We start from the raw sequence: 23,363 nt of genomic DNA on the forward strand, positions 1-23,363 counted from the left end.
CGGAGTAGAGCAGTAAACATGGGCACTGTGTGCTGAACACCTTGAGGCATGCAGACGTTGCTAGCGCTTCTCGCGACAGCCCTCGCGTGCGTCTTAGCCCGCCCACCAGGTAAGCAAACTTTTTCATAACTGCAAATATCAGTGCGAATTTCTACAATGCTTGCTGTGCGATTAAAGTAAACAAAATACACTGAAGCGAGAGCTGTTTTTTTTCTAACAACTGATGAAAGAGCGATTGACACCTGTTACGCTTTGTGTAATAATTCATTATTCAATGATTAGTATATGACTCAATTTTTTTTATCGCATTTAGTTTTTTATTCATTCATTCTTGATCCTTCATTATCTAACGGGGGCTTTTGTTTAACTCTTTGGTTTACTCTTATCGCTTGTACCTATTTTATTTTCCATTCTGTTACCATTTGTATTACTTACTGGTTATGCCATGATAATGCGTCTTTCTATCGTACAACTAACGGTCTGTAAGTATTTTATCTATAGTTTTTAGAATATATTCATATCACTAGTAAGTTTAATTTTGCTGGACTATCTAGACTCTAGAGTAACAACTATAACTTTGACTTTAGCTTTTGGCTGAGAATTTTACGTGATTTTTAAAAAGTCATAAGAGCTGAAATAAAAATACCATAGATCATCCCTTCCTTTAAAAACCTAAATATAATCCTTCATCCAAGATGTGGATAAAGTAGCGCAAAAAAATTGACATTTAAGAAACATTAGATAATTAGTATTTATAGTAGGTATTTGTAAATAGTGCAACTTTGAAAGTCTGGAAATATTAATTATTATTTGATTTTTTCTCTCATTTATTTATGTTTCTCATTTCACCTTATTTTTAAAAATGTTCACAAAACTAAAATAACAGAAATAACAAAAAATTAAATAACAGAAACAATAAAATAACAAAAACAACAGAAAAAATAACAGAAACAACAAAAAATGAAATCACAGAAACAACAAAATAAATAAATAACAGAAACGAAAGAGTTATTTGATTATTATTATTAGATAAAAAGAATCCGGGCTACAAAAAGATAATATTTGAAGTCAGAACTCTAAAAAACTTACTTGTGGTTTGAATTACAATATATGATTGAGCTGCTGTTTTGAGCGTCTCTATGATCGAGATGAGAAGTGAGCATCAAAACTCTGTGATGGTGTATGGCTGAATAGTCGAATTTGAATTCATTAATTGCTTTCTTACCCGACTACGACAAAGCCAAAGGGAAGGCTTAATAGCAGTCTATATATTATATGTATACGTATGTATGGATGTTTGTATCTACGTGTTTTCCACCGTAACGCCTGAACTAATGAACCGATTTTAGGGAATGAGGTGTCCATCGATTCGTCACAATTTATACGAACAAAATCATTATGACAGATGATACTTTCAATCGTCCGTCCATCCATCTGTTGGTCAGTCTGTCTGTCTGCTATTTTTTCACTGCCCATCCATTTAACCAATTTTGATGAAATCTAGTACAGATCCAGCTTGCATTTCAGGAATAAGCTGCTTTTTGTCTCGGAAAATTATAGAGTTCCCGCGGGATTGTTGAAAAACCTTAATCCACCTGGGTAAATCGCGCTTATCATCTTTTTGGTACGGATGTATGTAGCTTGTATTCTTGAGACGGGCATAGGCCACTTTTTATCCTGAAAAACAAACATTATTCACGGGATAAAAAATAAATAAATCCACGCAGATGAAGTCGCTTTATCGTCGTAGTTTATTATAACGGTATTATCAAAGGAATTATTATTAAACGCACTAAACCTGCCTATAAATTTAAACTCCTAGGTTAGTATATGGAAACATTGGTATTAGGATTTAGGGTAGGGTTAGTTAATTAAAGCACTTCAATACATAAATCCGATTTTATTGCAATATTTTCTCTATGCACCTATGCTGAAAACCATTAAAATCGAATGGTGTAACTATAACAGCTAACAAGTATGAAATTATTATTTTCTATTTCCATTAGTCCCTAGCCGTAGTTCAATTATTTACAGTGAGGATGCTTGTCTTCCACAGGTAGATTGTGGGAAATCATGCGAAATGTTATTTTATTTCAGCCTTGCTTCCTATGAAAAATCACTAGGCAAAATCTCACAAAGTTTTAAAATTATTTTAATCCCGTTTTATTCTTGTTAGGGATGAACATTTAGGGTGGCAACGAGACCCTATTAATATGCCTCTCTTGTCTATCTGTCCGTCCGTTTGTCTGTGCGCGGGCTGTATCTCGTGAAATATGTAGAGAGTTGAAATTTTCACAGAATATCTATTCTTATTGCCGTCATAACAAAAAATTATCAAATTCCAAAATGGCTGCCATGAACATTTAAAAAAGTAGTATTTCTTGTACGGAACCTTTTTTGTGCGAGTCCGACTCGAACTTGGGCGATTTTTATCATTGTTGTTAAAGTCGAATAAACAACATTTTTATTATATCAAGCTAATATTGACCAGAGCTGGCAACATAATTATATTTTATAGCCCAAATGCGGTAGGAGTTTAGTTACCTGTATTTAATTAGTTGATTTGTGTCGCGACCCCCTGGGAGAAACAATAGGTCGATCAAAGGTAATTGTTTTTTAGAGTTCCGTAATGAAAGGTTTCTTCGGGACCCTGATACTATCAAGCCTCCGCTGTCCGTCCGTCAACGGATTGTATGTCGTGAGCCATAATAGGTAGAGAGTTGAAATTTCACTGAATTTAAATTTCTATTTCAATAGCAAATAATAAAAATTTAAAAAGGCACAAAAAATGTTATTTTTTGTCACTGTTGTTGTGTTCTTGCTGTTGTAGGTACGGAACCCCAGAGTTCGATTTGCATTTGACTAATTTTTAAAAAGATTGTCACTAACTCCTGTTTTTATTTATTTACTAGCTGTGCCCGCGACTTCGTTCGCGTGGAATAGTGACTTTTCGGGCAGCGTGATTCTTTAAATTGACATAACTTTTTTATTTATGAACCGATTGACATGAAATAAAACCAAACCAAAATCAAATGTTAAGTGAAGCTTACTACAATATATTAGTGAAAACCGTATTTAAATCGAATAAGCTGTTTCTGATATTAGCGTGCACAAACAGACAAAAAAAAATAATTACAATTTCGGGTTCGGCATCGATATAATAACAACCCCTGCTACTTTTTTTTATATATTTCCATTGTACAGGCACCACTTTTCTACAATTTTATTATATGTATAGATTATTAATTTTATTATTAAAAGGGTTTCATAAAAATATTTTAAGTATTAATTTAGATTTAGGTGTTACTATACCCAGAGTAAGTATAGACCCAAGAGACCCCCCGCAAAAGATTCCATAAAAAATTACTTTATTTAGATTTTAGAAAATTACTTTACCGTCGTTATTTTATTTAACTTAACGTGTTATGTTTCTTTGTTATGTGTGTATGTATGTGGTTAAATTTCATACAGTAACTGAATTTCAGACTAGTATTGTACAATTAACTTATCTTTACGATACTCGTAGGCATACAAGATCGTTTCACTTCTATGATACATTATCATCTGTAAACTCAGATCTCTCTTAGTGCAGCAAATTGGTTGGAAAGCAGTTGTCCAGGTTTTGCTCCACTTGAGCTGTAAAGAACCATAATTTGAACTAGAGAAGTAGATGTACTTGCTGATAATACTACATAATACCATCTCTTCGATGAAATAGACTCATTTTGTACTCTCTATAGTATAATACCTGTTTTATAGTCATTACATAATCACAATCATCGCTAAACTAAGAAACGGAATATTTTTCTATCGTTAGGTAACTCAATGCAAAAAAATCTATTTACGCCACCAAAACTGCCAATTTAAACCCCATATTCAAAAAAGGGTATTTCCCCTATTTTTATAAAAGGGCATAAATTATACGTTTAGAGTTTAGACCATTGATTTTGAAAGAGCCACCCCTGTTTAGACTTATAACAATAATGTCCCCCGACCGAATTTTGGCGCCAAATTTCGATGACCGAATTTCGGCCCGGCGCGCGGCCAATCTCTGGAGAGAGATCAGGCGCAGGACAGGCTTTACATGCTCTCCGAGGCACGAGGATTCAAATAACTCCGGGCTAGTAAGTACCTACTGAGAATTTCTTAACAAAAAAACCCCAGTAGGTACCTATTTTTGGCCCGACCCGGGAATTGAACCTGGGGTCTCTTCATCAACAATCAAACATGCTAACCACTAGACCAACGAGGCAGTTTACGTTTAGACTATTGACATAGTAAAACTGTTTGTTTACACCGGTATTCGATTTCTCGTCACGAGTTAGATTCGCATACGCGACCCTGACACGGAAGGCAAGTAGGTACAGTAAAATTTCGATTGTTCGTTACCGCCTGCAGTGCTTTCTAGCGTGAAAAATGCGTTAGCTCTGATATGTGACATGTGGAGTCCACTGACCCACCCCAATCGTCTTATCTGTTGATCGAACGGGTTGATCCCTCACCATCTAAGCTCACAGCCAGGGTCACCTGACGCCGTGACCCCCGGCCGTTTGGTATCCCCTGCCAGGGTGTAATCCTCCGCCCGGTACAAATATGTGTTTATGTATCTTGTATGTAGGTTTATTTATTTTAATGTATGTAACTACATAAATTATATCTGTTTTGGCTTTAATATGTATCTATTTTGTACACGGGCGAGAGGGTAAGTAGTAAGGATAATTAATAATAACTTCACTACACTAACACCAACTTATCTGTTGGTGACAGCGGCGCTAGTGCAGAATTTGGCGTGGAGCCCATGCGACTCGCACTCTCATTCGCGCCGCGTGGCAATCAGAGGCCCTTTGAAAAAGGACCCCAGATGGGTTCGAAACTCAAAACGAATTCAGGCATACTCTGACTATTAGCTATTTATACCTATTTATCTTCCCTAGAAGTAAAATCCTTCGCCAATTCTCTACAACTTGATGTGCAATACTGACAAGGTATTGTTTTCAGCGATCACGGATGGCCCACCGATCGCCGGGGCCTCTCCGGGGCCCCAGCGGCAGCGGGCACCCATTCCGCCTCCGCGAGAGTTCCTCACAGAGTACATCCTCCCGCGTTTCCTGGTGCCCCACTACCTGGGCTACGACGAACAGCTGCGCTTTCCACGGCCTTTGGAGAACAACTTTCTGGACCGGGTAAGTAGTTTCAAAATAATGAAAAAGTCAAAATCAACATGAATTTATAGTCCAGTCATTTCGTGCTCAAAAAGAGGCTTATCTGGAAAGTTTTCTGGGAGTTTTGCCGCCATCTTGGAAAAACGGCGTCCAAAAACAGTTTTTTGACGATAACTTTTTTCCGACTCATTTTACGATGAAAATGGTTATGATGCCCTTTTTCTAAGATAGTGGCAAAGATACGAGGTGGTAAAATGAAAATTCGGAAAGAGCACGTCGAAATCTAGAAAACCACCAATTTGCAAAACTCCCGGAAAACTTTCCATCTAAAACTTCCAAATGACTGGACTATTATTTCATGTAGGTATAAGACAGCAAGTCTCTCCTGTTTTGTCTCTGTGACTCCACCATCCACCGGTTCGGAATGAAGATTCTACGGAGAAGAGCTCCGCAGTTGCTCTTTTCAAACCGTAAAATTAAACAAAACCAAAAAATTACAACAGATATGTAACAAAACAACTCCCTATACCTACTATCTATACTATAATAAATATATCCTGTGGGCAACTGAAAGCTTCATTTGAAAGAAGTTTGATATTGTTAGGATTCTATACCCAAACGCTACCAATGGGACCTTATTATATATACTAAGCTTCCGCTGTCCGTCCGTCCGTTCGTGCATCCGTCCAGAGCTGTATTTTTTGAGAACCTATTGATAGAGTTGAAATTTTCACAGCCTTCATACATTAGCCACACTGTTTATAAACAGTGAATATGAAGTGAGTGATATGAAGGCTGTGGCAGAATGTGGACTTTTGCCGCTAAAAACCGAAAAATTAAAAAAAAAATCAAAATAGCCGCCATGAAGATTAAAAAAAAAGTGTTATTTCTTGTGCGCTGATACGGAATCCTTGTTGTGTGAGTCCCCTCGCACTTGGCCGATTATTTTTATGTAATACCCAATGTGAGCATTAGCTAGAGCCGGTAATATAAGCTGGTAATATAAGAAATGGCTAGTATAAGGCCGCAATTATACCTGTAAGTACGAGTATTACTCAAGTAATTAATAGCTTAAGTAATTAATTGACATTGATTGACAACTTTACTAAGGTAAATGCACTTATATCAGTGTTTACATTAGTGAATTCGTCGTAAGTTATTAATTTGTCATATAAGCTACTTACATGAGTAAAACTTACAGATATATCCGCGACCTGAGAAGAAGGATCTCTTTTATTTTCAATATCGATTTTGTTCTTGAATATGATTAAAAATAAACACCTATGTTACGTTGATTGTGATAATATTGATAAGTTAATAGTATAAGGCCGCAATTACACCTGTAAGTACGAGTATGACTCAAGTAATTAATAGCTTAAGTATAATTAATTGACATTGATTGACACCAAATTTACTAAGGTAAATGTACTTATATGAGTGTTTACATTAGTAAATTCGTCGTAAGTTATTAATTTGTCATATAAGCTACTTACATGAGTAAAACTTACAGATATATCCGCGGCCTGAGAAGATGGATCTCTTTTATTTTCTACTAGCTGATGCCCGCAGCTTCGCCCGTGTGGATTGGTCAGATCCCCTGCAGCATCAGGATTGAGGAGTTGGACTCCAAATTTTTTATGAAACAATGATGTGGCAAAGTTCCTCTATCGATTAAAAAAGAAATGACGCAAATCGGTTCAGAAATCGCGGAGATTTCGGTGTACATAGGTAGAAAAACACAACTCCCTTTTTGAAAGTCGGTTAAAAAGTAGCCTATGTTACACCCTGGTCAATCCTCTACTTGTCTGTGAAAATCCCGTCAAAATCGGTTCAGCCGTTCAAAGATTAGCCTTTTCAAACAGACAGACAGACAGACAGACAGACAAAAACTTTAAAAACGTGTGATTCAGTGTTGGTATCGTTCAAATAACCATATGAGCTTAATATGAGGTGGTTATTTCGAAATTACAGACAGACACTCCAATTTTATTTATTAGTATAGATATCGATTTTTTTCTTGAATATGATTAAAAATAAACACCTATGTTACGTTGATTGTGATAATATTGATAAGATAATAGAATAAGGCCGCGAGTACGTAAGTTTTAGTTTTAGTCACGTAAAAATGGAGTTGTGCTCCCGTCGCGTTTATTCATTATTATTATTTAGTCATATTAGTTTTTTAAAATGATTAGCTCCATTTTTAAAGGTATTTTCATTTACTGTTCATTTTATTTTATTTTACTTTTATTTTTAATGCAAAAATTTAATTTTCCTACTGTAGGTATCTGCATCATATTTTGGTTTTCTGTTTGTTATGGGTTGTGATTTTACTGACTGAAATAAAATTCATTTATTTACATATTTATTTACTTAATCTTATTTACATACTATCTCATTACTATCTCTAACACAACAATAAAATCAAACACGTTCAACTTTATTATAGCTAATATAACTTCAACTTCATTATAGCTCAACTTTATTATAGCTAATATAAATTTGAAAAACATTTGGCATTCTTCTGTAAGTATGTATAAGTACCTACATGCAAACTTAAATTAATATCACTATCGTATACATTGCAAACGCTGGCTGAACCCTACGAGATAGGTTTAAATAATGTAATTACTACAGTATCTTTCTTGAAAAATCTTTACTTGAAAGGATCCAGTTTAAGAAATTAATTCTAGTATTGACTATTCTCACAAATTAGTCGATACTAGAATTAATTTCTTAAACTGAACCCTTTCAAGCAAAGATTTTTATATAAATCTGTGAGGATGATACTGCCATTGTCGCAATTAAAATACCATAAGCCTAAGTTGTCATAATAATTTACAAATTGCGAAAAACCAAATTAAATTTGAATTTCGCGGGCAGACCCGTCGCTTCCACCTTAGAACGGGCATGAGACGGCATCACTATTTTTTTTAAGTTTGCATGTAGGCATATGTATGGAGCAGAAACGTGGACACTGACAGTTGGCCTCGTCCACAAACTAAAGGTCGCTCAGCGCGCTATGGAGCGAGCTATGTTGGGTATCACTCTCAGGGATAAAATCCGGAACGAGGAAATTCGCAGAAGAACAAAAGCGACCGACATAGCTCAAAGGATTAGCAAGCTGAAGTGGCAATGGGCAGGTCGTGTCTGTCGTAGAACCGACGGCCGATGGGGCTGACGTGTTCTGGAGTGGAGACCGCGTACGGGCAAGCGCAGTGTGGGCCTACCTCCTGCCTGCTGGACCGATGACCTGAAGAAGGTGGCGGGGAGCGGGTGGATGAGGAAGGCAGAGGACCGTGTTTGGTGGCGCGCTCTTGGAAAGGCCTATGTCCAGCAGTGGACGCATACAGGCTGATGAATGGATGGATGGATGTAGGCATACACATGGAGACGATGTAGTGGGAGTCGTAGCCTCGGCTTAAAACCCGAAGATGCCTGAAAAAAACATATTTTTTTTGACTACATTAACTTAGTATAAAGTAATAAATACCTACCTACATCTCTTTTGCCCCAAAAGAGAAGGAGGAGTTCCGTCCTCTTTTTCAGAAACTATTCATTAAATCATCACCAAACTGACGTGGTATTAACCTGATAGTATAACCTTTGTAGAAAAAAGATATTGTGAAAATCGGTTCTTTGGCGGAGTTATGGAGTACAAACGATAAATGCTGTTACCCGTTGAGTAGTTCCATCTTCTATTTCCGAAACCGTTCATCACATCTTCACCTAACTTACACGGTACTAGCCTGATAGTATACAGCCTTTGTAAAGAAAAAAGAATGGTCAAAATCGGTTCAGATTTGATGAAGCTATAGAGTAAAATAGAGTCTGATCCCGTATCGCGAAGAATCCCATATTTTCGGGATAAAAACTACCCTATATGTATATGTTAACCCAGGAAATAAGCTAACACTGTGCCTTTCATTTAAATCGTTTCAGTATTTTTCGCGTGATGCGGACATAGACCGACAAACAGACTGACAAAAATTCCAACAAAAAATGTTTTGGGGTCTATATCGATAATAATATTTCCTCCGATTATAATTTTATTATAAGTATAGATAAGGTACCTACCGGATTCGTGATTAAAAGCTGATAATCGCCCGGCAGTTCGGGCAGGTATATGCCCCTGTCCTGATCCACTTTTTGAGACATGCTCGGTGGAATGTGTGGGTGCAGAGAATGGAAACCTCCTGGTGTCTGCACACCACATCCAAACATATCGAGCATGCCTCATCACTCCATGCCCTTTGCAAACTGAAAGAAAAATATACGAATACAACTTTACTTACTTACTAAATACTTACATTAGAATTGTAACTTTATAAATTGTGCCTTATGTCGACGACACTACGATGGTGTGCAGAAAAACTCAACTGAGTTTACGTTACCACAATCGTAAAAAACCTATAAGTATATTCTTTATAACAAAATAAAGAAATAAGTCAATAAAATAAAAAAACAAAAACCTACAGGTTATATATTTTGCAGGGTAAATCAAAAACTATTATGCATAAAATAAATATAATTCTAAGTATCTGTTTCCCTTTTATATGATATCCCACTTGGTATAGTTATCTTACTTTGAAAATTGAAACACATTTTAATTTTTTTGTAATGTAACGTAACAAATTCACGGTTTCGGATTTTTTCTTTACTTGTGCTCTAAGACCTACCTACCTGCCAAATTTCATGATTCTAGGTCAACGGGAAGTACCCTCTAGATTTTCTTGACAGACACGACAGACAGACAGACAAACAGACAGACAACAAAGTGTTCCTGTAAGGCTTCCGTTTTTTCTTTTGAGTTACGGAACCCTAAAACACTTCACGAACAAATAACATCTTTACCTATTAAATCACATCAAGATGGCGCTGTCTGTCATTAACTTGCAGTTGGAGCAAAAAGGCTTGACGGTTTTTTATTACATAACTAGTGAGAAACAAAATAGGCCTGCAGAGGCGGTTCATCTAGACGGCGATTCGCCTTATACACCCTTCAATTAAAATCAAATAAATAAAATGAAAGAAAAAGAATACTTACAACGCTTGCGACTCTTCTCCCTCGTCGTCATCACTGCTGGATAAATCGACGATGTCGATTCCATTTGGTCTGCTGTCGTTGACGAATAAAAGTATGAATAAAGAAATCACATTATCAATAGGGATCATATAGATAGATAAATATATGAGCAACCTAAGATAGGAATTGCGCTTACTAGTAAAATTAGTCACTTTAACTTGCAGTTAGAGCAAATAGATTTCTTGTCCGATGGTACAGCCTACAGAGCCCTTCGTGCGTAAGTCCGAGACAGACTTGACCGGTTTTTAATTACATAACCAGTGAGAAACAGAATAGGCCTGCAGAGGCGGTTCATCTAGACAGCGCCCCGTGCGTCGCTTGGAGTGGAGATACCCTTTATACATCCCTTCATCCCTTCGATTCAAATAAAGTAAATATTATATTCAATAAATAACACTGACAATGCCTGGGACTTATCTCCCTCGTCGCTACTGATTTCATGTGGCAATTCCTCGCCGAAGCTAATGATACTAATCTGACCTGGTTGACGTCGCTGACGAATAAAAGTATGAACAAAGAAGAAAATCACATTAAATATCAATAAGGGTCATAGATATACTATAAGCAATCTAAAGCCTCGATGACACGGGGCGAGTTTACAAGCTGCTAGCGAACTCGCTGCCTTGTAACTTGTAAACTCGCCACGTGTCATTGAGCTTTTTCACAATCTGCTTTTGATTATAAGATTGTAAAAACGCTGCTTGAAAAATAGAAAGCCGGGCTAATTTACTCGCCATTCGCTGGCGTGTTGGCCTGTAAGCTAGCTAGTAGCCACGTGTCATCATCACTGCTAGTAAACTAGTTGCGAGCATCTGCGTTTTGGCAGTTAAAGCTAAAATGTCAACACGCTAGCTAGTTGGCTACTGAGCGAGTGGAATGTTTTGTGTGTCATCGACACTCGCTTAATCGCTCACTCGCTAGCTTTTAAACTCGCCGACTAGCAGCTCGTAAATTAGCCCAGTGTCATCGAGCCTTAAGATAAGGATGGCGTCTACTAGTCAAATTAGCAACATTTCATTAAGCTTCAAATCGCTATTTAAGTATAGTTGGCCTTTTAAGTTTGTTCAAACAAGATAAAGGTCAAAACTAAAACCCGGCTGCGATCGTATTATTAAACGCTGAAATATTACAGTAAAATTGTTTTCCTGTCGCTTGGTATATTTTAATGTTGTTACATATACAAGAAATGAAGGCAATTGACAAGCTACCGTTTAATTATAATATCACTAGTGAGATTGTAATATCACGGCTTTGACAATACCTATACCTGCGAAATTTAAAATACGGGATGTATTAGAGGTATTCAACTCAAATCAAATAAATATTCAAAAACACTTACACTATCACCATATCTTCGTCCTCGCCGTTGCTCTCTTCGTTCGTTTCGTCACTGTCGAATAAAAAGAAAATCATATTAAATATATATCAATAGGGATATAGAGATAGCATGAACATTGAACAATCTAAGATAGGGTTGGCGCCTCCTAGTCAAATCACCAATTTTTGTCCAACTTCAAATCATTCTTTTAGGCTGGTCAAGTTAGCTCAAAAAACCACCCGAGTGCGAGTCAAATTCGCACACCGAGGGTTCTGATAATTCAAAAACTGTAAATGCATAAAAATAAATAAAAATATATTTTAGAATGTACATTGTACAGGTAAAGCCCTTACAGATGATACCCCACTTAATATAGTTTTCTCACTTTGAAAATTATAACACTAATTATTATTTGTTCATTAACACATTTTATTTTTTTTTGTGATGTAACCAGAAATGTACATATTTTAAATGAAATTGCTGCAAAGATATTTTAAATGATATGCTGCAAAGTACAGATCCTAAGCCGTAAGGATTTGGGAATTTTCGCTGGTGGATTAATACTGTAGGTACCAAGCAACGACTTTATGATAAAACTCACAAGTCCCAGCTCTTCCATTCTGATAATGCAGGGTACAGCACTCTTAAGCCATAAAGATTCAGAAACTGCTCTTGGTGAAATAAGGTTTATAATATCAAACATAGACTACAACATTCATCTGAAAGTCGTAATTCTTCAATACTGATGCTCAAGGTACTGAGCTCTAAAGCCGTAAGGATTCGGGAGGTTTCGGTTAAAAATTGATACTGTAGGTATCAAGCAACCATTTTATGATTTAACTTTCAAAATTCAACTCTTTGACCCTGATGATGTAGGACGCAGCACTCCTAAATCGTAGGGATTTAGGAACTGTTCCTGGTAAAATAATATTTAAAATCTCGAGCATAGACTATTGACCTTCAAGTCAAGTCCCAACTTTTCAATCCTGGCGCTACAAGGTGTTGAGCTCCTCCTGTAAGGATTTGGGAACTTTTGGTGGTGAACTGATACTGTAGGCACCAAGCAACGACTTTATGATTAAACTCGCAAGTACCAACTCTGCAACCCTGATGATGCAGGGTACAGCACTTCAAAACCATAAGCATTCAGGAATTATTCCTGGATAAATAATACTATTTAAAATATCGGGCATAGGCTATAATCATTGAACTCCAAGTCCTCAATCTTGATGTTGTAAGGTACTATACTCTGAGTTTAGAAAATCAAACTTCAAATTGCTCTTTAAGTATAGTTGGCCCTTTAAATAAATAATTAGTTCAAACAAGATTAAGTTCAAAACTAAAACCCGACTGCGATCGTATTATTAAACGCTGAAATATTACAGTAAAATTGTTTTCCTGTCGCTTGGTATATTTTAATGTTGTTACATATACAAGAAATGAAGGCAATTGACAAGCTACCGTTTAATTATAATATCACTAGTGAGATTGTAATATCACGGCTTTGACAATACCTATACCTGCGAAATTTAAAATACGGGATGTATTAGAGGTATTCAACTCAAATCAAATAAATATTCAAAAACACTTACACTATCACCACAGGTTCGTCCTCGCCGTTGCTCTCTTCGTCCGTTTCGTCACTGTCGAATAAAAAGAAAATCATATTAAATATATATCAATAGGGATATAGAGATAGCATGAACATTGAACAATCTAAGATAGGGTTGGCGCCTCCTAGTCAAATCACCAATTTTTGTCCAACTTCAAATCGTTCTTTTAGGCTGGTCAAGTTAGCTCAAAAAACCACCCGAGTGCGAGTGAAATTCGCACACCGAGGGTTCTGATAATTCAAAAACTGTAAATGCATAAAAATAAATAAAAATATATTTTAGAATGTACATTGTACAGGTAAAGCCCTTACAGATGATACCCCACTTAATATAGTTTTCTCACTTTGAAAATTATAACACTAATTATTATTTGTTCATTAACACATTTTAATTTTTTTTGTGATGTAACCACAAATGTACATATTTTAAATGAAATTGCTGCAAAGATATTTTAAATGATATGCTGCAAAGTACAGATCCTAAGCCGTAAGGATTTGGGAATTTTCGCTGGTGGATTAATACTGTAGGTACCAAGCAACGACTTTATGATAAAACTCACAAGTCCCAGCTCTTCCATTCTGATAATGCAGGGTACAGCACTCTTAAGCCATAAAGATTCAGAAACTGCTCTTGGTGAAATAAGGTTTATAATATCAAACATAGACTACAACATTCATCTGCAAGTCGTAATTCTTCAATACTGATGCTCAAGGTACTGAGCTCTAAAGCCGTAAGGATTCGGGAGGTTTCGGTTAAAAATTGATACTGTAGGTATCAAGCAACCATTTTATGATTTAACTTTCAAAATTCAACTCTTTGACCCTTATGATGTAGGACGCAGCACTCCTAAACCGTAGGGATTTAGGAACTGTTCCTGGTGAAATAATATTTAAAATCTCGAGCATAGACTATTGACCTTCAAGTCAAGTCCCAACTTTTCAATCCTGGCGCTACAAGGTGTTGAGCTCCTCCTGTAAGGATTTGGGAACTTTTGGTGGTGAACTGATACTGTAGGCACCAAGCAACGACTTTATGATTAAACTCGCAAGTACCAACTCTGCAACCCTGATGATGCAGGGTACAGCACTTCAAAACCATAAGCATTCAGGAATTATTCCTGGATAAATAATACTATTTAAAATATCGGGCATAGGCTATAATCATTGAACTCCAAGTCCTCAATCTTGATGTTGTAAGGTACTATACTCTGAGTTTAGAAAATCAAACTTCAAATTGCTCTTTAAGTATAGTTGGCCCTTTAAATAAATAATTAGTTCAAACAAGATTAAGTTCAAAACTAAAACCCGACTGCGATCGTATTATTAAACGCTGAAATATTACAGTAAAATTGTTTTCCTGTCGCTTGGTATATTTTAATGTTGTTACATATACAAGAAATGAAGGCAATTGACAAGCTACCGTTTAATTATAATATCACTAGTGAGATTGTAATATCACGGCTTTGACAATACCTATACCTGCGAAATTTAAAATACGGGATGTATTAGAGGTATTCAACTCAAATCAAATAAATATTCAAAAACACTTACACTATCACCACATGTTCGTCCTCGCCGTTGCTCTCTTCGTTCGTTTCGTCACTGTCGAATAAAAAGAAAATCATATTAAATATATATCAATAGGGATATAGAGATAGCATGAACATTGAACAATCTAAGATAGGGTTGGCGCTTCCTAGTCAAATCACCAATTTTTGTCCAATTTCAAATCGTTCTTTTAGGCTGGTCAAGTTAGCTCAAAAAACCACCCGAGTGCGAGTGAAATTCGCACACCGAGGGTTCTGATAATTCAAAAACTGTAAATGCATAAAAATAAATAAAAATATATTTTAGAATGTACATTGTACAGGTAAAGCCCTTTCAGATGATACCCCACTTAATATAGTTTTCTCACTTTGAAAATTATAACACTAATTATTATTTGTTCATTAACACATTTTAATTTTTTTTGTGATGTAACCACAAATGTACATATTTTAAATGAAATTGCTGCAAAGATATTTTAAATGATATGCTGCAAAGTACAGATCCTAAGCCGTAAGGATTTGGGAATTTTCGCTGGTGGATTAATACTGTAGGTACCAAGCAACGACTTTATGATAAAACTCACAAGTCCCAGCTCTTCCATTCTGATAATGCAGGGTACAGCACTCTTAAGCCATAAAGATTCAGAAACTGCTCTTGGTGAAATAAGGTTTATAATATCAAACTATGCAACTGAGTGGCCAAGAGTAATACAATGCAATCAGTATTGTTATTCTGTTGTCACAGCTATTTTTTTTGTATGTGAGAAACAGAAATAAATAATAACATCTATCAGAAGTACACATTTACTTAAAGTAATTTTAACACAACTCATAATTGGGTAGTTAATATTTTTTATAAAAAAATAAATGTAAAGATACCAATTTTTATAATAATCTATCTTGAAAAATATAAAATCATTATATTAGGTATCATTTGAAATTAACTGAAAGCTATAAAGTGCGCGTGTGTTGATCATGGTAGGCATATTGCCCTTTTGTCTATATTGCGAACATGATATAAAATGTATATTTGTAATATTTCTTTTAACTAAGTATAAGATTATTTTGTACTGATAATAAATAAAAGTCCACAACCAGATGAATTGCAATGCGACGCTGGTTTGGAAAGTATTATTGGAAAAAAAAAAAAAAAAAAAAAAAAAAAAAAAAAAAAAAAAAAAAAAAAAAAAAAAACATAGACTACAACATTCATCTGCAAGTCGTAATTCTTCAATACTGATGCTCAAGGTACTGAGCTCTAAAGCCGTAAGGATTCGGGAGGTTTCGGTTAAAAATTGATACTGTAGGTATCAAGCAACCATTTTATGATTTAACTTTCAAAATTCAACTCTTTGACCCTTATGATGTAGGACGCAGCACTCCTAAACCGTAGGGATTTAGGAACTGTTCCTGGTGAAATAATATTTAAAATCTCGAGCATAGACTATTGACCTTCAAGTCAAGTCCCAACTTTTCAATCCTGGCGCTACAAGGTGTTGAGCTCCTCCTGTAAGGATTTGGGAACTTTTGGTGGTGAACTGATACTGTAGGCACCAAGCAACGACTTTATGATTAAACTCGCAAGTACCAACTCTGCAACCCTGATGATGCAGGGTACAGCACTTCAAAACCATAAGCATTCAGGAATTATTCCTGGATAAATAATACTATTTAAAATATCGGGCATAGGCTATAATCATTGAACTCCAAGTCCTCAATCTTGATGTTGTAAGGTACTATACTCTGAGTTTAGAAAATCATACTTCAAATTGCTCTTTAAGTATAGTTGGCCCTTTAAATAAATAATTAGTTCAAACAAGATTAAGTTCAAAACTAAAACCCGACTGCGATCGTATTATTAAACGCTGAAATATTACAGTAAAATTGTTTTCCTGTCGCTTGGTATATTTTAATGTTGTTACATATACAAGAAATGAAGGCAATTGACAAGCTACCGTTTAATTATAATATCACTAGTGAGATTGTAATATCACGGCTTTGACAATACCTATACCTGCGAAATTTAAAATACGGGATGTATTAGAGGTATTCAACTCAAATCAAATAAATATTCAAAAACACTTACACTATCACCACATGTTCGTCCTCGCCGTTGCTCTCTTCGTTCGTTTCGTCACTGTCGAATAAAAAGAAAATCATATTAAATATATATCAATAGGGATATAGAGATAGCATGAACATTGAACAATCTAAGATAGGGTTGGCGCTTCCTAGTCAAATCACCAATTTTTGTCCAACTTCAAATCGTTCTTTTAGGCTGGTCAAGTTAGCTCAAAAAACCACCCGAGTGCGAGTGAAATTCGCACACCGAGGGTTCTGATAATTCAAAAACTGTAAATGCATAAAAATAAATAAAAATATATTTTAGAATGTACATTGTACAGGTAAAGCCCTTTCAGATGATACCCCACTTAATATAGTTTTCTGACTTTGAAAATTATAACACTAATTACTATTTGTTCATTAACACATTTTATTTTTTTTTGTGATGCAACCACAAATGTACATATTTTAAATGAAATTGCTGCAAAGATATTTTAAATGATATGCTGCAAAGTACAGATCCTAAGCCGTAAGGATTTGGGAATTTTCGCTGGTGGATTAATACTGTAGGTACCAAGCAACGACTTTATGATAAAACTCACAAGTCCCAGCTCTTCCATTCTGATAATGCAGGGTACAGCACTCTTAAGCCATAAAGATTCAGAAACTGCTCTTGGTGAAATAAGGTTTATAATATTAAACATAGACTACAACATTCATCTGCAAGTCGTAATTCTTCAATACTGATGCTCAAGGTACTGAGCTCTAAAGCCGTAAGGATTCGGGAGGTTTCGGTTAAAAATTGATACTGTAGGTATCAAGCAACCATTTTATGATTTAACTTTCAAAATTCAACTCTTTGACCCTGATGATGTAGGACGCAGCACTCCTAAATCGTAGGGATTTAGGAACTGTTCCTGGTGAAATAATATTTAAAATCTCGAGCATAGACTATTGACCTTCAAGTCAAGTCCCAACTTTTCAATCCTGGCGCTACAAGGTGTTGAGCTCCTCCTGTAAGGATTTGGGAACTTTTGGCGGTGAACTGATACTGTAGGCACCAAGCAACGACTTTATGATTAAACTCGCAAGTACCAACTCCGCAACCCTGATGATGCAGGGTACAGCACTTCAACACCATAATCATTCAGGAATTATTCCTGGATAAATAATACTATTTAAAATATCGGGCATAGGCTATAATCATTAAACTCCAAGTCCTCAATCTTGATGTTTTAAGGTACTATACTCTGAGTTTAGAAAATCAAACTTCAAATTGCTCTTTAAGTATAGTTGGCCCTTTAAATAAATAATTAGTTCAAACAAGATTAAGTTCAAAACTAAAACCCGACTGCGATCGTATTATTAAACGCTGAAATATTACAGTAAAATTGTTTTCCTGTCGCTTGGTATATTTTAATGTTGTTACATATACAAGAAATGAAGGCAATTGACAAGCTACCGTTTAATTATAATATCACTAGTGAGATTGTAATATCACGGCTTTGACAATACCTATACCTGCGAAATTTAAAATACGGGATGTATTAGAGGTATTCAACTCAAATCAAATAAATATTCAAAAACACTTACACTATCACCACATGTTCGTCCTCGCCGTTGCTCTCTTCGTTCGTTTCGTCACTGTCGAATAAAAAGAAAATCATATTAAATATATATCAATAGGGATATAGAGATAGCATGAACATTGAACAATCTAAGATAGGGTTGGCGCTTCCTAGTCAAATCACCAATTTTTGTCCAATTTCAAATCGTTCTTTTAGGCTGGTCAAGTTAGCTCAAAAAACCACCCGAGTGCGAGTGAAATTCGCACACCGAGGGTTCTGATAATTCAAAAACTGTAAATGCATAAAAATAAATAAAAATATATTTTAGAATGTACATTGTACAGGTAAAGCCCTTTCAGATGATACCCCACTTAATATAGTTTTCTCACTTTGAAAATTATAACACTAATTATTATTTGTTCATTAACACATTTTAATTTTTTTTGTTATGTAACCACAAATGTACATATTTTAAATGAAATTGCTGCAAAGATATTTTAAATGATATGCTGCAAAGTACAGATCCTAAGCCGTAAGGATTTGGGAATTTTCGCTGGTGGATTAATACTGTAGGTACCAAGCAACGACTTTATGATAAAACTCACAAGTCCCAGCTCTTCCATTCTGATAATGCAGGGTACAGCACTCTTAAGCCATAAAGATTCAGAAACTGCTCTTGGTGAAATAAGGTTTATAATATCAAACATAGACTACAACATTCATCTGCAAGTCGTAATTCTTCAATACTGATGCTCAAGGTACTGAGCTCTAAAGCCGTAAGGATTCGGGAGGTTTCGGTTAAAAATTGATACTGTAGGTATCAAGCAACCATTTTATGATTTAACTTTCAAAATTCAACTCTTTGACCCTGATGATGTAGGACGCAGCACTCCTAAATCGTAGGGATTTAGGAACTGTTCCTGGTGAAATAATATTTAAAATCTCGAGCATAGACTATTGACCTTCAAGTCAAGTCCCAACTTTTCAATCCTGGCGCTACAAGGTGTTGAGCTCCTCCTGTAAGGATTTGGGAACTTTTGGCGGTGAACTGATACTGTAGGCACCAAGCAACGACTTTATGATTAAACTCGCAAGTACCAACTCCGCAACCCTGATGATGCAGGGTACAGCACTTCAACACCATAATCATTCAGGAATTATTCCTGGATAAATAATACTATTTAAAATATCGGGCATAGGCTATAATCATTAAACTCCAAGTCCTCAATCTTGATGTTTTAAGGTACACAAAGCAAAACTAATCGGTAACCCGGCAACACAACGAAGCATTATGTGTGTGCATAACTCGTTTACTTATTATTTTACACCTATCTCTCTTTAATGCATTGTCGGTCTCTTTTCACCATATCTACTTGCAATAATTTACAAATTACATGTTTCACTGATTTCCCCACAGCAGGCACCAGGTAGTATTGCCGCTTACCCACGCTGATAGAATCCGATCATCAAAGCACAATAATGTTAGAGTAAAATGGCCTTAAACCGAGCTCACAAAGCGATAAATTATGCGGTGTAGATATACCTATAGATTACATTTTTTAAATCTACCCTACCTATTTTATAAATTATTGTCAAATAGAACTTGAGCACGCGGATTAATAGATCCTAGTAGTGAATTAATTTATGGTGTATTGTGTTATTTTTCACACTGAATAACTACTGAACTTCTCACCACCGTGGAACACTTATTTATCTTTGTTTAAAAAGCAGAGATTGTTATTTGAGCGGAATATTTCGATAACCGAAATCGATGATATCGGTAAGTAAACAAATATAACCTACTCGTATTGAAATTATGTATATGCTTTTTATTTATGTGTATTTAGTATTTTGTAAATGTTAGCGTAATGTTTTTAGTCCATTTAATACTTTTAATCAGACGCATTATAATATAACAATGTAACCAATATACTAAATACTAGCTGATGCCCGCGACTTTGTTCCCGTGTATATAGGTTATTAAAAATCCCGTGGGAACTTAATAATTTTCCGGGATAAAAGTAACCTATGTATTAATCCAGGGTATAATCATTTACAGATGAATACCGTGCGCTTGTGGATCTGTCACTACGGAGAAACGAGTAGAAACGGGGCATGTAGACAATTGTTGACCTGGGCCCAAACCATCAGCTTATAAGATGGAGTTACATCACCACGAAGAAATCGTTGCAATGCATATCGTGGATTCCTTTTTGAATACTTGGTTGACAGCGACCAAGCACAATGTAGCTCTGCAAACTGTGCGGAACCATTTGCGTGCTGCCGGAATACATTACGAAGAAAATATTACGAATGGTTTGCACCGGGAACATAGACTTTCATTTTGCAATGGAATATATATTATAAACTTTGACTGATGTAATAACGTTGTTATTTTTACCAATAAAAAATCTTTTGAGTCGGACAAGGATGGACGTAAAATACTATAATAGAACTACAGGAAAACGATATATACTTTGAATAAAGTGGTAACTTCTACCTGGGAGTCTCTGCGGGGCAGCATAGACTTGCTGGAATATGGTTACTAACATGACGAATCGATTACAAAAAGTAATAGCTTACGAGAGTGGCCTACCTTTATACAATATTAAATGAAGTATAGGTAATTAATTTAATTCTATTTGTGAGTGATGTTATTGTTATTGTAGTTAGAAGTTATAATTGATTTTGATTTCTATCTAAGTAATTAACATGTTGATTCATCTCACAAACCTAAAAGTAACCCAAAACGTAAATAAAAGATTACGTTCATACTTGACTGACTTTTAGCATACTTCACATCGATATTGGTTTTAAATTACTGTAGGAGTAATAGGAGTAGATAAAGTATGCCAATTTTTTTTCCTCTTTTGCATATCTTCTGTTAATTTGATGTGTTAATTTTTGACAAGCGTCTTATTTATTTCTTGCTTATTATAATAAATTATGAACTGCACAAAAGACAAATAAATAAATAACTTCTAAAATAGAAAAGTTTTATTATTTTTGTTTTTTCTTGCTTATAATTATATTGTTTGAAAGTATAATAATTTTAACTGTATAAAGAAGACAAAATAAATAAAAAAGCAATCGCCCACTAGGATTAGAACTCACGGCATTTTTAAGAACTTCAACACTGTTACCACTCGGCCATCAGAACTATGTTAACCGATGCGAAATTTGCGACCCTATACGACTGGTAAGGTTATCTAGAAGTGTGAGTGAGTGTAGTAAGTGTGAGTGTATCTATTATCGGATAGCATCGTGTCGTATCTTTGTGTGTTATACATACGCGCGCATTAGTATGCTCTGTCAAGCGAATTATTTTTCCGAGTATACTATACTCTGAGTTTAGAAAATCAAACTTCAAATTGCTCTTTAATTATAGATGGCCCTTTAAATAATTAGTTCAAACAAGAAAAAATTCAAGAACAAAACCCGACTGCGATCGTATTAATAAACGCTGAAATATTACAGTAAAGTTGTTTTTCTGTCGCTTGGTATATTTAATGTTGTTACATATACAAGAAATGAAGGCAATTGACAAGCTACCGTTTAATTATAATATCACTAGTGAGATTGTAATATCACGGCTTTGACAATACCTATTTACCTGCGACATTTAAAATACGGGATGTATTAAAGGTATTCAACTCAAATCAAATAAATATTCAAAAACACTTACACTATCTGGTAATCTTCTTCCTCACCGTTCGCTCCATGTTGCGATTCGTGGCTGTCGAATAAAGAAGAAAATCACATTAAATATCAATAGGGATCATAGAGATAGCATGAACAATCTAAGATAGGGTTGGCGCCTCCTAGTCAAATCACCAATTTTTGTCAAACTTCAACTTTTAGGCTGGTCAAGTTAGCTCAAAAAACCACGCGAGTGCGAGTCAGATTCGCACACCGAGGGTTCCATACTTGGGTATTCTTTCCAATATTTTGCGCGATAAATCAAAAACTGTAAATGCATAAAAATAAATAAAATATGTTTTAGAATGTACAGGTAAAGCCCTTTCATATGATACCCCACTTGATATAGTTATCTCACTTTGAAAATTATAATTTTAATTATTTTGTTCATTAACACATTTTAAATTTGTTTTGTGATGTTTAACAAGTGTTTAACCACAAATTCATTGTAATGTATGTATGAATTCGAGCGAGCATAATATATCTATACTTACCAATAAATCCTGGTGGTCAGACGTTGCAGAAACACGTTGCATCCCGGGGACGGGCTAGTACGGATAGGCTACTTTTGTCCTGGGAAATCAAAAGTTCCCACGGGATTTCAGACCCTAAATCCACGCGGGCGAAGCTGCGGGCATCAGCTAGTAATAAAATAAACTAGAAATCCAAGTGAGAAGCTCGCCCGACTTCATACTTACACTACACGTATAGAAACAAAAATTATATTTTACTTTTTAGTGTTTGTGGTTTTTGAAGTGGATTTTTTTTCTTTTGAATTTTTTTTATTTCACAATTTTTAGTGGCTCCACTGTACTATAATACGGTATACCCAGTTCAAACCCTACTGTTTACTAAGCTATTACACTAAACGCAAGCAATTTACTGTTATCCATTGAGGAGTTCTGTTCTCCATTTCCGAAGATATTCATCAGATCTTCACCAAATTTATATAGGACCACCAAACAAAAAAAAATAATTTCCAAATCGGTCCAGTCGTCTTACAGTAATCGGGGAACATACATAAAAAATTGAAAAAAGATTCCGATGAATTGAGAACCTCCTCCTTCTTTCGAAATTGGTTAAAAATGTACAACGGAACACTTTACTTTATGTGGCATTGTAATTTGCAATGCATGCTGAGTATAATAGCTAGTAAATGAATAAAATAAAACTATGACCGCGCGGGTGTGCGGGGCGTCCTTCCTGCACGACTCACTTCATACCCCAATTGCCATGTTGATCTGTCGCGAACAAAAGTTGTTTTGCGATCACTGTATAATATCTATTATACTATATATATTTATTAT

At 35.4% G+C, this 23,363-nt stretch overlaps 1 protein-coding gene across 3 annotated transcripts in view; it reads left to right on the plus strand.

The window, feature by feature from the left end:
• LOC123880268 overlaps positions 1-23,363 on the plus strand; it is a 47,735-nt gene continuing 24,372 nt past the window's right edge. For all 3 annotated transcript variants that reach the window (XM_045928307.1, XM_045928309.1, XM_045928308.1), the window contains exons 1-2: positions 1-109; positions 4,999-5,183. In XM_045928307.1, the coding sequence (XP_045784263.1) occupies positions 49-109; positions 4,999-5,183 (246 nt within the window). In that variant the 5' untranslated portion in view covers positions 1-48. The remainder of the gene's footprint in view (positions 110-4,998; positions 5,184-23,363) is intronic.

This window comes from Maniola jurtina, chromosome Z, assembly GCF_905333055.1.
Source record: "Maniola jurtina chromosome Z, ilManJurt1.1, whole genome shotgun sequence".
Taxonomy (NCBI): Eukaryota; Metazoa; Arthropoda; class Insecta; order Lepidoptera; family Nymphalidae; genus Maniola; species Maniola jurtina.